The sequence below is a fragment of the Polypterus senegalus genome, chromosome 6 (genome assembly GCF_016835505.1).
Source record: "Polypterus senegalus isolate Bchr_013 chromosome 6, ASM1683550v1, whole genome shotgun sequence".
NCBI lineage: Eukaryota > Metazoa > Chordata > Cladistia > Polypteriformes > Polypteridae > Polypterus > Polypterus senegalus.
This window is the reverse complement of record NC_053159.1, coordinates 49,739,476-49,755,524: the sequence shown is the minus strand read 5'-3', so window position 1 is coordinate 49,755,524 and position 16,049 is coordinate 49,739,476. Positions and strand designations below refer to the sequence as shown.

The 16,049-nt window shown below is 35.7% G+C and overlaps 1 protein-coding gene and 1 pseudogene across 2 annotated transcripts in view; both read right to left on the bottom strand.

Annotated features, from left to right (window-relative positions):
- The window catches only part of nphp4 (nephronophthisis 4), a 720,990-nt gene that overhangs the window by 44,614 nt on the left and 660,327 nt on the right, over positions 1 to 16,049 (bottom strand). For both annotated transcript variants that reach the window (XM_039755993.1, XM_039755992.1), the window contains exons 20-21: positions 14,286 to 14,494; positions 13,805 to 14,031 (exon numbers count right to left, since the gene is read on the bottom strand). In XM_039755993.1, the coding sequence (XP_039611927.1) occupies positions 13,805 to 14,031; positions 14,286 to 14,494 (436 nt within the window). The remainder of the gene's footprint in view (positions 1 to 13,804; positions 14,032 to 14,285; positions 14,495 to 16,049) is intronic.
- LOC120530487 lies at positions 8,584 to 9,227 on the bottom strand (annotated as a pseudogene).

The window sequence follows — 16,049 nt, the reverse complement described above, 5'->3', positions numbered from 1 at the left end:
TGATTGGTTGATTAGATGAGAAATTGAACAGGTGTTCCTAATAATCCTTTAGGTGAGTGTATATTCCACAGACTGGAATATTATTGAGAATCTTAAACATGAAATTGAAATACATGTAAGAAAGACTAAAAAAAGGCTGAGATTGAAAAGACCTACAAGAAAGAATTAGATCTAAAACAGAAATAGTAAGATTTTTTTATCTGGCCACAGAAATATTTAGAAGGTACGATTGTGGTGATTTTAAGTAGTGACTGAAAGGTTGTCCAAAGACATGAACATATAAAATATACTATTTTGTCACTTTTGTCTGTTAGTTTCAGCAAATAAACAGCACCTGTTTATTAAAATGTTAAGAAATACTGCATGTCAAGTTTTTGGTTTGTACCCTGGGAAGTGTGTTTTTAATTATCCTTCAACATATAGACAACTCCAATACACACATATAAACACTTTTATTTCTTTCTAAAGTGATCATCATTTACATCACTTTATTCAACCACCCATGCTCGTAATCCACAACAAGGTCATGGGGAAGATTATGTAAAATATAACATGTATAATTATATCTAATTTAAAGTTAAAACATAAGGGCGGTATGGTAACGCAGATGAATGGAAAGATAGTCTCATTGCACATATGGATGACTTTGGTGTTCATTTTCCTTTTTAGTCAAACATAACAGAGTCAATAGATTTGAACACAATTAATTTGTTTTAATTAAAACACATCTGAATTTATTTTGCTTAGTTCAATATTAGCCATATAATTAAATCTGAACTTCAAAACATATACTTCATGTGCAATTATAATATTTGAGAAAAAGCTTTCAGATAACAGGTCCAACATGTGTTTAGAATATCTAAATGTGCCGCTAATCTCTGTTGTTAAGATGTAGATGAACAAGTCTTAAATACTTTTGAATTATTTATGAATGGAACAGTTGCACTAACACTAGAGTTACCACAGCCTATGAAAAAACTTGTAATCCTGGTCTACCTTAAATCCCTTCGCACCTCTCCGTTAGCGTCTTTTGTTTTATAAATGTGTCGATCAGCACAAACAGAAAGCTGCCTGCTATCCCATCCCCCCCACTGCTGGAGCTCATCTCGGGCAAAAAGTTCTCTCAGATTAAATCTTCTTTATCGGCATGGAAATGCAAGAAATATTAAACAAATACCTAAAATAGAAACTTTTTTCATGTTATAAAACTAACGAAAAAATTTTGACATGGAGTGCATAATGTCAAACAAACACTTTCACAAAAGGTACACGTATAACAAAGCAAGTGATCTTTTATTCACGAGTATAACCGAAGAAAAAGAAATCGGGTCGGAAGTACAAAACAGATACGACCTTTTGGGTGGCGCAGCAGTAAAAACTGCTGACTCATAATCAAGAGGTCTCAGGATCAAATCCGGGTACTCTACAGAATTTAAATTTTGAGTAGAAGCTCCTCTTATTGATACCATTGTACAATAAAAACATACATGTGATTTGAGTCTATAACAGCAGTGAAAGGCGAAAGATGGCACCGTTTGGATGCAGCAACAGGTTGGCCGTCATCCTGCCAGTCAGTCTGCCCCATACGTGTCCTTCAAAGAAAAAGTAGGGCTTACAGAGCTTGCCAAGGTATCATGCAAAGTCCTGTTTGTGATTATGTTTTGTGATGGTTTTTGCATTAAAAACATTTATATGTTACTTATACAAAAGCTAGATCTGAATAAGATCTGAATAAGATCACACACAGTTGCGTGGGGTGCGACAGGAGCTAGATGAGATATAACGAATATTGGGGTGGAAGGGTTCAGAGGGGGTGAGGGGAATGGGCTTGTGATGGGCAGAGCAAGAACCACAGTTTTTGATCAAAAACTGTTGTGACTGATAATGTGGCATTTGTAGGAGCAGTGTTACTGTGCAAAATGCATTTTTTTCCTGATGCTTTAACACAGATGCCTCAACACTTCCATATAATGTCACTGATTAGCAGTCTGTTCACGGGGGAACAAGCTTTTTAACAAGTCTGCCAATGTCAAGAAATAAAATCATTTTCCCTTGAAAATCTGCTCTGGTGGCTTGGAGAAAAGAAATCGCCAAAGTCACCTGTGCAATTGTAGAATTAATGCCAGAAATTCACACTTGATCAACTCAGCAAGATGCCTGTCTGTGGTTCGATTAAGCACACTTGTAGGCACATGGTAGTTAGAGGCATATTTTGATAAAGACAACCTACTCCTGTGCTGCTGAGCAATTCCAGAATTTTTGGCCAAAATCCTCCCCAACCCCATATACTGTATAATCTGTGTGTGTGTGTGATTAAATGAATTAAATATTTAAAGAAGTCAAATACTTATAAAGTCACAACTTACATTTAATCTTTACTCAAGGTGATAACATCCAAAATGTCATTCATTCTGTAAATATGACAATTTCATATTATTAATTTAATTACATCTGATCTGTTTTTCCTTTGTTAGTAAGTGTGAGGTCAAAGTCTTATACAATGTGCCACATTAATGGTATCACTAATTTAAGTATGAGGAAAGTCTGTCAACTTCTAAATCTGATTGAAAATGCATCATTAATCAAAATAAAAAAAATAACTGAAACAAAGTTGTAAATCAGGTGGTAAATAGCATAAATATAACAAGTTTTCTCTGTGATTTAAAATCTGTTATCTCATGTTTTCATTAAATTAGTTAACCCAATAAATACGAAATCAGATGTGTCAGGTACAGTTCTTTCTAACATTAGCAGTAGTGATTACAAAAATTAAGTACTAACTGATGAACAAGTTAAGATGTTATAGGCATACATACATACTCTACCCTGCTTCATCCATTCAGGATTCTGAGGGCCAGTGCATATCCCATCAGTATTGTATGAAAGGCAGGAAACCTTTCTGGACAAGGTCTTCGTCCATCACAGGGCATACCGTGCATGAACACAACTCCACTTATTTCTACAAATGCATTTTAAATTAAGTACTTCCATTTTGGAAAGAGAACTTATTACATGATAGATAGATAGATAGATAGATAGATAGATAGATAGATAGATAGATAGATAGATAGATAGATACTTTATTAATATGATATATTATTTCAGTTATTAGAATAGTACATTGTAAATATCATCATTGAAAAGACTGAGCAACATATGGCAAGAACAGGAGTTTGACTGAGCAGTCATCGTGGGTTCAGACAGAGGAGGTCGTGTTTAACTAACATGATGGAATTCTATGAGTAAGCAAAAGGATATGATCAAAGTGGAGCATATGATATTATTTATTGTCATAGTGGAACTGACACTATCAACTGCCAGACAGTGTTCAGAAACCATTATGAAGGCTAACAGAATGTTAAATTATATAGCATGATGTGCAAAGTGCTGCAGCTTATCAAACAGGGAAAGCTCTGCAATCTACTTGTAACTTTACGCTGTAGGAAGATAAGTAAATAAATTAAGGTACATAACATTCAATCTGGCTGTTATGTAACATATACATTTTCTTATTTAAAGACCACCACAAAAAAAATCACAAACTCGACTTTGCACGATACCTTGGCGAGCTCTGCAAGCCCTGCTGCTTCACTGAAGGACAGGTGTGGGGCAGACTGACTGGCAGGATGACGCCCGACCTCTTCCTGAATCCAAACAGTGCCATCTTTTGCCATTACGTCTGGTGCAGCTGCGTTGTTCTTATATGTGAGTGGACGTTTCTTGATTGGGGGGTGGGTGGGGTGTGTTGGTCTCCTGTTCTCTTTCTCCAATGTAGAACCCTTATCCTCATCTGAGTTCACCTCTGTTATAGAATATCTTTATTTGAAAATTAATAGTGTCAGATCGGGGCAAGCTTGAAAGTGACTGAGAAAATAAAACTGAATAAAAGAAACGCTATCCTTTACAAGTACCATACATTTACACTGTCTGTTACAGACTCAAATCAAATGTATGCTTTTATTGTGTAATAGTAACAATAAGAGCAGCTCACTACTCAAAACGTTTATTTTGAGACATGGGAAGGCTCGAACATGCGACCTTTTGAACAGAAGTTAGCAAATCTTACAGCTACACTACCAAAGAAATCGTGGCAACAAGCCACACTGACCCAATTTGTTTTTTTCGGTTCTAGTCTTGAATAAAAGTGCACTTGTTCTGTTATATTTTAACCTTTTGTGAAAGTTCTTATTTGATATACACTTCATGTCAAAATATTTTTTCGTTATTCCAAAAAAATGAAAAAAGGTTTTCTTTTAGGTATGTGTTCAACATTTCTTGCATTTCCTGTCATCCTACACATAGATCTTTGTAGACACGGAACACACATGAAATGCATTTGTTCCAAATAACAATATATTTTTGAGACTATACAACTCTAGGTACTACTTCACTCCCTGGTAAACATGGCTTGAGCTGAGAGAGTTTTTTTTCCGTTTCTGCAGCGGTGGGAGGATGGGATAGCAGGCTGCTTGCTGCCTAGGCTTATCGACACATTTACAAGACAAAAGACGCTGACGGTGAGGTGTGAGCAGATTTAAGGTGGACCGGACTTACGAGTTTTATCATAAACTTTGGGATTTCTAGTGTTAAGCAAAAAGATTAATATAAGGATAAGATGAGTTATTATGAATTATGAAATGAATTAGTACAGTGGATTGAATCGGTTACCTTAAAATGAGTTCATCAAGAACATGGGAACAGAGTTGGAAAATAGTTAAGGGTAAATTTTGCATAAACATTAGAATTTTTTTTTTAAAACAGAGAACCAAATACACATGGAATAAGTTAACCAAGTAGTGTTAGACAGTAGGACTTTCAAAACTAGACTTGATGTTATTTTAGAAGAGTTAAATAGATAAGACTGGCGAGCTTTGTTGGGACGCATGGCTTTTTCTCATCTATATTGTGCTAATGAAGGTGCTCTTCTGTTTAGCCAAGAACTCACTCAGACGGTTAATATCATTGTCCAAAATATCAGCTTCCTGAGTGAACTCTATTCCACCATTGTTCCAGTGAACCCAGCATGATTTCCAGGACAGACCAAGCCTTTTTAACCAATTAATTCTGTTGGCATCATTTGTACTACCACATAAAATATGCCACCAGCCAATGATGATGATGACAAAGACAGTTTTCAAAATCAAGATTAATAAAGACTGATTTATTCCAATGTAACAAAATTAGTTCTTACTGCATTCCAATAAAAAATTTCAAATCCAGAATTCCAATTTCTGTTATTATGCTAAAACAAAGAAATTGGAAAAATAACTGCTTAATTAAAGTAGGAGTCGAAAATAAATGCCCAAGTTAGCTGGAATGAAAACCTGCAGTCACAGTGGGCCCCCATGATGGAACATGGACTTAATCATTAGCATTACAGTCTTAGGTCTTTGATGGATTACTGCCCTCTACTGCATCTATCTGTGGATCTCTATTGGGTTTTGCAAATTTATTTTTAAAAAACTGTTTCATATCTACCACTAGTCAGTCAGGCAGCTCATCTTTTTATAAAATGTCTAACAGTATCTGGGAATCTGTTCTTTTTTTTGGATTATCATCAGTTATGTAAACCATGAAAGAACTTGCACACTACATGCACAGAAAAATCACACTTAACCACTATTACATTTTGGACTATGCTGATACATCGCTTGCATGAATTTAATTAAGTCTTTGTTATAGTGGCTTACATTTCATTGTGTGCAGATATGGATGCAGCAGCTTAGATGTGGGGAGCCAATAAAAAGCATGAAACAAAGTTAACTTGTATGTTTAATTTTCTGACAGGTAATTTCAATTTATGTGAACTTGAGACTGTGGTGCCACACTACTACAATATGGTAATACTTATACTAGAGGTGGAAACGTATTGTACAGATGTTACAGAAACATCTCTGATGCTTATGAATCTAATTGCAAACCAACTGCAAGTGTGCCTGACCATCATATTATTTACTGTATTAATTACAAAAAAACAGGCCAAAACAAAAAGAAGAGGAAAAAAATCAACCACATGAAACCACACAACTGGATCAGTGACCGCAATGAAGAGTTAAATGAGTGCTTCCTCTGCACTGAATGGGATTTACTGTGATCCACATAGACACCAAATGAGGCTGCTTATAATCAGTGGCATCTCTGCATTTGGATCCGGTGGTAATGGCACCAAAACATGACACCTCTGTGCACAGTAAGTAATACAAGTCTCTTAATAATTTATTATTAACGTGTATTACAGCAAACTCAAGTTGTGCAGCACTTTACTTTAGATCAGTATTCCACAAATGAAGCCCATACTACATTTACTCCAGATACACCCCTATGCACTTTAGTTTTTGTTGTTTTCAATTAGGAGTTTCTGAAACAAATTCTTAATATTGAAGGAGGAGAAAAAGACATTAATATTTACTGTCTGCCTGAGTAAGGAAAAAAGGATAACGTCACCTAGTTGTCCACTAATGAATTTCAGATCTATCAAGGCTAAATTTATCTATTCATCAATGAATGTGAATAAATTCATTCATGTGAAGGAAGTCATTGGTAATTTTTATTGACAAGCTGTTCAAGAATATCACTACTTAATCCATTGAACTGCCTCACCTCATTTGTTAAAAGGCTTCAACACCTATGCTAATGCCTTAAGGAAATAATGGACTTCTATGATCAATATGCATATTTTAGTGACAATCATTTCTATTTGAATTACTTCTATATACTTACTACCAGTGCAACTGTTATGTTTTTTTTTTCTCAAATAGATCAGTGGTAGTTGAAGTATCACACCATCAACACAAAAGGAAACTATAGCTGGAACTGCACCAGCAACTTTATGCTTTACAATTGAATGCATTAGTCACTAGGCTGCACTGTTTTTAACTATCTAATGAATTTTTTAAGGAGTAGAAAGGCGTGAACTCCTTGGAGCGATTGTGAGCTTTACTGAATTTGGTGAAATGCATTGAAGTCAATAAAAAAGGAGGAACTGAACTAGCTTTGAATGGATTATGATGGCGCAACAGTCTTTTAAATGTCTCTAAAGGCTATAGATGGATGGATAATTTTAGCAAAAAATGTAATCTGGGCATTAAGGAACTAATGCAAACCGCTTTGCCACCATGCCTTAAACAACAAAAGACAGATAGAATGACAACCACAAACAAAGTACAACAAATGTCCATAAATTGGCAATAAGTAATTAAAACTTTCATTGCATTCCATTCCATTCTTCTTGGTAATGATAGGCAATGCCACCCATCATTAGTATGGGCCCGGCTTGTTCCATTTTCTGAAGTCGCTGCTCCAGACAGTTGCCACCTCTTTTTGTTTTCCATCTCTCTCTGCAGATGCTTTGTACTTTTTTCTTTCATCAAGAAGGAAGAATCACCTTGTAAATATCAATACAACTTTTATTACTGTTATTATTTCATAGGACTTCAAGTGCCTTGTTACTCTAGAATGGGGGGCAGGGCTCCTTTAAGGTTTGTTTTAACTGCAAGTATGTGACAACATTTTAAAAGAATGGCTAATCAAAGGCAAGGTATTGTTTCCGAGACAAACCAAATGCAATTTGTGTTTGTTATGAATTTTTTTTGTAGCTACAACTCTTAGTATTCCAAACTGAATTAATACCTTGGCATGTGGCAATTCAAAAATCATATAATTACTGGTAGATTAACTTTCTGTAATTGTTTTAATTGTATGCTTCTTTCCAAAATGCAAAGAACAAAACACATGGTGTGATCATAAACAGAAAAATTAACACTCTCTAAATAATAATGATAACCATGGTGTAACATACTTTATACTGTAATTTTACATTGTCGAATGTTTCTAATATTACGTTTGTTGTATGTTCCTTAAAGGATGACACCGTAACTGGAAACTAAATTAATAAAATTTGCTGCAATTTTGTTAAAATTAAATAAAAACAGCTTTAGAAAAATCCATCAATTTTGCTAATATATTGTACCAAATACCAAAAAAATCCAGGGCAGAGTCACTGGGCAGTTGAAGCCTATTCCAACAATCACTGGACAAGCCACCGGTCCATCACCAGGAAAACACACACAGCCAATTTAGCAATGTCAATTCACCTAGTCTGCATGTCTTTGGGAGGAAACTGAAGCACCTAGAGAAACATGCAAAATCCGCACAGGAAGCAAATGGAGTGTGAACTCCAGTCTGCCTGGGCTAAAACATACAAAATGCAAATCATTACACTAGAAAAAAAAATAATACATGTAGTACGTGATAGAAAGTGCTGCATCACAGAAGCAAAATGTTTTACTGATTGGAAATAACACAGTTTTTGCTGGGAGAAAATATACCAACTTGACAATAACAGTAAAAATTCAACAAGTTTTCAAGGTCAAAACATAATTTTTTAGACTTCAAACCCTGACTTTGTAGTTTCAGATTCCACTACTGACACCATGTGACCATGACCTTGTTACTTCACATATCCTGCAGTCAACACAGACTGAAAAACACACAAATTCAACTGTCACAAAATGCAGCTAATATATGGGACAATGGTATCAATGTGATGGATCTGGGGTAGGTGAGGGTACTGGGAAAAAAGCATCACATCAGGAAACTTGATTGGTTAACTCTGAGCTGTCCACAGTCCTTGATTTTTTTTGACTAACTTCTGGGATTTACAACTTTGGAAGACAAATGATTCTACCTTGGTAATGATTCCCATTCCCTCCACCACAGAACCAAACACAACAGGCTTTCTATCCAACCACTCAGTCATGGCAGTGCAGATGAAAAACTGGGAACCATTGGTGTTAGGCCCTGCATTAGCCATTGATAATATAACAGGCCTTGTGTGCTTTAGGGTGAAGTTCTCATCAGCAAACTTGTTGCCATAAACAGACTTTCCCCCAGTTCCATTGTAGTTTGTGAAGTCACCACACTGGCACATGAAATTTGGAAAGACCCTGTGGAATGTGGAACCTTTGCACCCAAAGCCCTTTTCACCAGTGTAAAAAGCATGGAAGTTCTCTGCAGTCTTTGGAACAACATCAGCTCAGCACTCCACGATAACCCTTCCCAATGGTTGTCTGTCTGCTTCTAGATCGAACAAAACTTGTGGTCTTGCCATGACTAAGTTAGCTGAATGACCCTGGACCTAATAAAGAGGAGAGAAATCAAAGCTTGAAGCCATAAATAATATTGGTATCCAAACCCCTATGTGGATGGTTCTGAAAAAAAAAACTAAACAAAACAAACACAGCACACACTAAGATCTCAAGATGCTGGTCTGCTTATGATCCCAAAGATTAATAAAATAACAGTGAGAAGTCAAGCTTTTAGTTACAGGGCTCCTAAACTGTGGAATGGTCTGCCTGCTACTGTAAGAGATGTCCCTTCAGTCTTAGCTTTCATATGCTGGCTGAAGGCTCTACTTCAGTTTAGCATAGCCAGACTAGAGTTGATGGTTAATTGTGTATATTGCATCTCTGTTGTTAGTCATTAGCACTAAAACATAAGTAATAATGATAGTTATTATTTACTTAGAGAGTTGAGGCTGGGGGGGCTCTCAAAAGACAGAGCCTTGACAAAGCCTATTTTTGTACTCTTTGTGTGATTTGGGGCTATACAAATAGAAAAAAAAAAAAAGAAATGCAACAAATTCTAGCTCAAATGTTGCAAGTTTCCTTGGATAAATATGTCAACCAAATAACAATAAAAAGCTGAAAGAATTTGAGTTTAACATAAACTGGCCTGATTTGTCATTATGAAATGTAAGGATTTACTTCATAATGTAGAAGTACATAAAATGCAGGAATAACAGTGTCAAATATTAAAATTTGTGCTTAAAATTAAATATTTTAAGTCACAACATCCTTGATTGTAACTGTCATTTTTAACCCTAGAGCTCCATAGAGGGCTTGATCCCTAGCAAAGGGTGAAAAATCAATATAACATCCAATTGTTTTCACTGAATTTGAAATAGTGTAAAATGAAACCATATGCTTATGTTTGAAATTTAGACAACCAGTAAAGAAGTAAACATCAAATATATTATCAAATTTGTGATTGGCACCCTCACAACAGTATAAAGCAATACTCCAAATTATTACTTATCTCCTTTTTTCCATTAGGGCTGACTCCTATTGATTTACTCTTGATTTCCTGTACAAGATATGGTACGAAAATGGCCTAATTTTTTTTTCTCTTGTTAAGATGTCCAAAAATAGGAGGGAACCCCAAAAGTTCAATGTCTTCCAAAACTAGACACTAAGATGTGTTGAACAGCAAATTATAGTTATGTCCATAAATATATGGACAGAGAAAACTTTTTTCTAATTTTGGTTCTGTACATTACCACAATGAATTTTAAATGAAACAACTCAGATGCAGTTGAAGTGCAGACGTTCAGCTTTAATTCAGTGGGTTGAACAAAAAGATTGCATAAAAATGTGAGGCAACTAAAGCATTTTTAACACAATTCCTTAATTTCAGGGGCTCAAAAGTAATTGGACAAATTAAATAACTAGAAATAAAATGTTCATTTCTAATACTTGATTGAAAACCCTTTGCTGGCAATGACAGCCTGAAGTCTTGAACCCATGGACATCACCAGATGCTGGGTTTCCTCCTTTTTAATGCTCTGCCAGGCCTTTACTGTAGCGGCTTTCAGTTGCTGTTTGTTTGTGTGCCTTTATGTCCAAAGTTTAGTCTTCAACAACTGAAATGCATGCTAAGTTGGGTTAAGATCAGGTGACTGACTAGGCCATTCAAGAATTGTCCACTTCTTTGCTTTAATAAACTCCTGGGTTGCTTCGGCTGTATGTTTTGGGTCATTGTCCATCTGTATCATGAAACGCCCAATCAATTTGACTGCATTTAGCTGGATTTGAGCAGACAGTATGTCTCTGAACACTTCTGAATTCATTCAGCTGCTTCTGTCCCGTGTCACATCATCAATAAACACTAGTGTCCCAGTGCCACTGGCAGCCATGCATGCCCAAGTCATCACACTGCCTCCACCGTGTTTTACAGATGATGTGGTATGCTTTGGATAATGAGCTGTTCCACACCTTCTCCATACTTTTTTCTTGCCATCATTCTGGTAGAGGTTGATCTTGGTTTCATCTGTCCAAAGTAGGGCTGTGCGATATGACCAAAATCTTATATCCCGATATTTCATTTCATATCCCGATATCACGATATAGTACATTTTCTTTGTATTCAGTGAACAGTTTATATAATCACCACTCCTTTTTTTTTCATTTAAATTAAAAAAATCAAAAATGAGAAGTACTCAACTTGTAATTATTTCTGTTCTTTTATTTAGAACATTTGAGCAAATGTTTGACTTAGAATGTAAATGTATCAAATATAAAACACTTTTCAAAAATAAATTACTAAAGGCCCAATATAAAATACTGCTATATAAAATGCCTGACATAAACAAAATGTGAACTGTAGCAGCAATAACTCTCACAACATATATTAAATATAAAAGGATCAAAGCACTAACAACTAAACTATATAAGGCCAATAAACCCTTTAAACAAAATAAATACAAGTCTAACATTAACTGTCAAAATCAAATGTAAACATTGTACTTCAAACTGTAGCAGCAATAAGGCTTACGACAAAAATATATTAAATATATAATATTAAATATAATATTTTTTAGGCTACATTCTAGTAAAATGTTAATTTGCACATCGTAGTGTGGCAAATCTCCGTTAATGAGTTACAGCTGATCGCACGGGGCGATCCGCGGTAACTCGTTAACGGAGATTTGCCGTGTTAATGCAGTTGTGGCGTAAACGTAATTTTAACAAGATTAACGCTGACAGCAAACGCTGAAGGGAAAATTATGCCTTAAGCAAATTGTTTTGGTAGCAATTAATCTTCCAAGCTTTTAACATGCTCGTTTAAATAGTGCCTTTACAACTGTAATATCCTACGTGGCCTGCCTCTCAGTTGTAAACTCTCTGCATGCTCGCTCACGTGCTTTTTGCGGAGGTAGTAGAAGAGGTTTGTCGTGTTGGAGTCTGTGGTAGCGATCGGTTTGCAGCATAATTTGCACAGTACCGTTTTCTGGTCCGTGTCAGACTCTTCAAATCCAAACCATCTACATACTACAGAGGTAGCCCCTCGTTTAGGAACAAGGTCCTTCTGTGTGGAGCTACCTGGTGTTGCCTCGTCTTCATCAGCTATGCTAGTGTGTCTGCATCCACGTGGTGGCCATCAAAACAATGAAAAAAATATTGCCGTAAACAGTTTATTTTGCGACACCACGAAACAAACGATAGCGTAATGTGCAGCGATAGACGTTTTCATATTGTCATCCGATATATATCGTTATATCGAACAGCCCTAGTCCAAAGAATGCTTTTCCAGAACTGTGCTGGCTTTTTTAGATGTTCTTTATCAAAGTCCAATCTAGCCTTTCTATTCTTGAGGCTTATGAGTGGTTTGCACTTTGCAGTGCACCCTCTGTATTTCCTTTCATGCAGTCTTCTCTTTATGGTAGACTTGGATATCGATACGCCTACCCCCTGGAGAGTGTTGTTCACTTGGTTGGCTGTTGTTAAGGGGGTTCTCTTCACCATGGAAATTATTCTGCGATCATCCACCACTGTTGTCTTCCATGGATGTCCAGGTCTTTTTGCGTTGCTGAGTTCACCAGTGCTTGCTTTCTTTCTCAGGATGTACCAAACTGTAGATATTGCCACTCGTAATATTGTAGCAATTTCTCGGATGGGTCTTTTCTGTTTTCGCAGCTTAAGGATGGCTTCTTTCACCTGCATGGAGAGCTCCTTTGACCGCATGTTGTCTGTTCACAGAAAAATCTTCCACATGCAAGCACCACACTCCAAATCAACTCCAGGCCTTTTATCTGCTTAATTGATAATGACATAATGACGGACTTGCCCACACCTGCCCATGAAATAGCCTTTGAGTCAATTGTCCAATTACTTTTGAGCCCCTGAAATGAAGGGATTGTGTTAAAAATGTTTAAGTTGCCTCACATTTTTATGCAATCTTTTTGTTCAACCCACTGAATTAAAGCTGAAGGTTTGCACTTCAACTGCACCTGAGTTGTTTCATTTAAAATTCATTCTGGTAATGTACAGAACCAAAATTAGAAAAAGTTGTCTCTGTCCAAATATTTATGGACTTAAATGTATACGAGTTTTCTCGTACCAGTGAGTCAGGAGGCACCAGACAAAAAAAAGCATTACTAAGTAATTCTTACAAATACAATTACATTGAACTTAAGAGTGACACAAAAGAGTTTTGAACTACCTTCTTAGTAATAATACTGAATTAAACATATGAATCATCTATTTTTAAGATAAGTAAATGTGCTGGAATATTTTCACATGCTTGGAAAGACTATGAATGCAGTATTAACGTATGCAGTGCATTGCATGGTTATAGAACAAACTTCAATAAATTCCAAATTCCATATTAAATATTTAACACGTCAAATTTGTTAGTGTAGTCTTTTGTAAATCTAAACATTTTCCTTCTGTTTAAAGGCACACTGTGTTTGCTGAATCTAAACAGAATCTTACAGTATTTTAACTTTACCAATTCAGACCATAAATACTGTAGCAGCCAATCTGATGAGGTAACGACTGCCTTGTGCAATGACATCCATGAAAGGCTTTACTGCAGTTAAACCAGGCTATTGTAAGCAGTTCAATGAAACCGACAGATCATTTGATCAACTTTTTAGTGACAATTACTGACAACATTTTTAAATGAAAGAAGCTGAGAACAATGTGTACTGCAATCACAAGACATAAAAAAGGATATTCATCTGTACCTTAGCTCTGGGTCTTTGCAGGTGATTGTTATAGTATGTTGAACGTTAAAAGGGTTTTTTAGGGCAAACTCAAAAAACTGTGCATTGCCCAGTGAGGCATAGATGGTATGCTGTGTAGTAATGGCATGACTCAGCATGCTGGTTATATTTTCTGTCTTGCTACGTTCTCTATAGGCTTCAATTAGCTGCAAATCCTTCAAGTGCTGAATGCGTTCTTCTCGACGAGTCTGAAGAGCAGAAAAAGAAGAAGGATATATCAAAGCAATCAAATAAAATTAGCATTAAGGATTCTTTACTTCCAACTCTTGACAAAATAATCAAAAACATCTGCTTTTAGAAAGAATAGTGCTGATTAATGAGGTCAGAGTGTGATCTTTTTTTTAACGTTTTACATAGCAACTTCAATTATATTTTACTACTTATTTACATATCACATAATGAAAAGTTAATGTATGATTTATAAAATTACAGTACAACTTACCATGATGTATGATTTCACTTCACTTTGGTTTTTATCTGACTCTAACTGCCGCACAGCCATCATCCGTTCTAGTTTTCTCTGATGGATCTTGTCTGATTCTTGGCTTATGTGCTGAAGAGTGATATTTGCCTCTTTCATCCGACTGCAGAGCATGGATGCTAGTTCTGAATCAATGTCAGCAAGCCGCCGTGCTCGACAAGTGTTCTTTGCTGAATTTAGGGATTCAAAATAAAAGAAGCATGTGAATGTCTAGAAGGACAAAAATAAACACAAAGCTGAACTTGAAGTAGTTTCACCTAACAGCACACAGTCCCAAGACTATGGAAGCTGTACTGTATTGCCTTGTGTATGGTGTTTGCATATTCTTAGAGAGGTTGTCACTTTCCTCTTGAAATATCAAAATCCTCGTCCACCATGTTGACCCATTTCTCTAAATTATCCTGGTATAAGTGTTTGAGGCTATGCTGGAGTAAGAGGGTTAGAAAATGGAAAGACCATTGAACTGCTTGATTTCAATTCAAAATGTCATGCCTGATTTTTCACATTAACACTTTACAACGGTAGATAATTTAAAAGGAAGGAAAAGCGAATAAAACATTTTCAATGGTTAAATTTAAAAATGTTGACTCAAAATTACATGAAGTGATTCACTTTGAGGAAAAGAAGAAAAGAAATAGATTTGTACGTTTGAACCTTGACTGAATTTCCTAAAGTTGGTTTAAGGCATATCAAATCTTACCAATAAATGTAACCATAAATCAAGGGACAAAATAAAAACACACAATATAATCCCATCTAACAAGGTACTAAAATGTTTTTAACTAGTATAAAATAATAAAATAATGGGAATAAAATACAATTTCACTGGCAAACAGCAAAAAACAAGCTGATAATAAATTACTGGATGAGCATACTAAATAATGCTAATAACATTTAGAGATGAAAAAAAAATTGAGATACCAAATTGATAAAAAACAGATACTTGAGAAACTTCTTTTTATGGGATATAAACTAAAATGGGACACTAAATCATTACCACATACTATAAATCAAATAAATGAGATGCCACATCATTCCCATGAGATGCATCTTGGGGCTGAGACAGTAAATTATACTCACAAAAGATAAACCATTTAAATGAGATTCTGAAACTCAGAAATGTGATTCTTTATCATTGACACAAGATGCAAGCCATGCAAATGAGATACTGAATTGCAGAAATGCAACACCAAATATCTTATATGGGAGCACAAAGAAAATTAAATACTAAACTGTTTCCAGTATATTCAAATATTAAAAATGAGATTGCATAAAGTATTTTGAAAGTAAATGAGATACTGACAGATGTAGAAATAAAATTAACTGCAAAATGTCTGAAAACTATAATAAACAGCAAATACTCTCAGTTGGCATTATTTCTTTATACTTAGTAGGACCATTGCATAGGTGATGCACAAGATAAATAACTGAGATGAAGCTCATCACAGGGCTGAATGCTGCTGCAGGTGCTTATAAATAACATTTTAGCTTTCTGGTACTCCTTTAGTTTGCAGCAAAGACTTAAACTGTCTTGCATACCTGGTCCATGCCAAAGTCACATAAGATTCAGGTTTCTGTATACTCCATGGGACATCGCATATCACTATGAACAACCAGTGAAGTTCTGAATGAGCACTGCAGACTCCAAAAATGTCTCCAGAGCTTGCACCTGAGATAACCCGAGATGTGGCTTATTAGTTCATTGCAAGCAATCTACTGAACTTG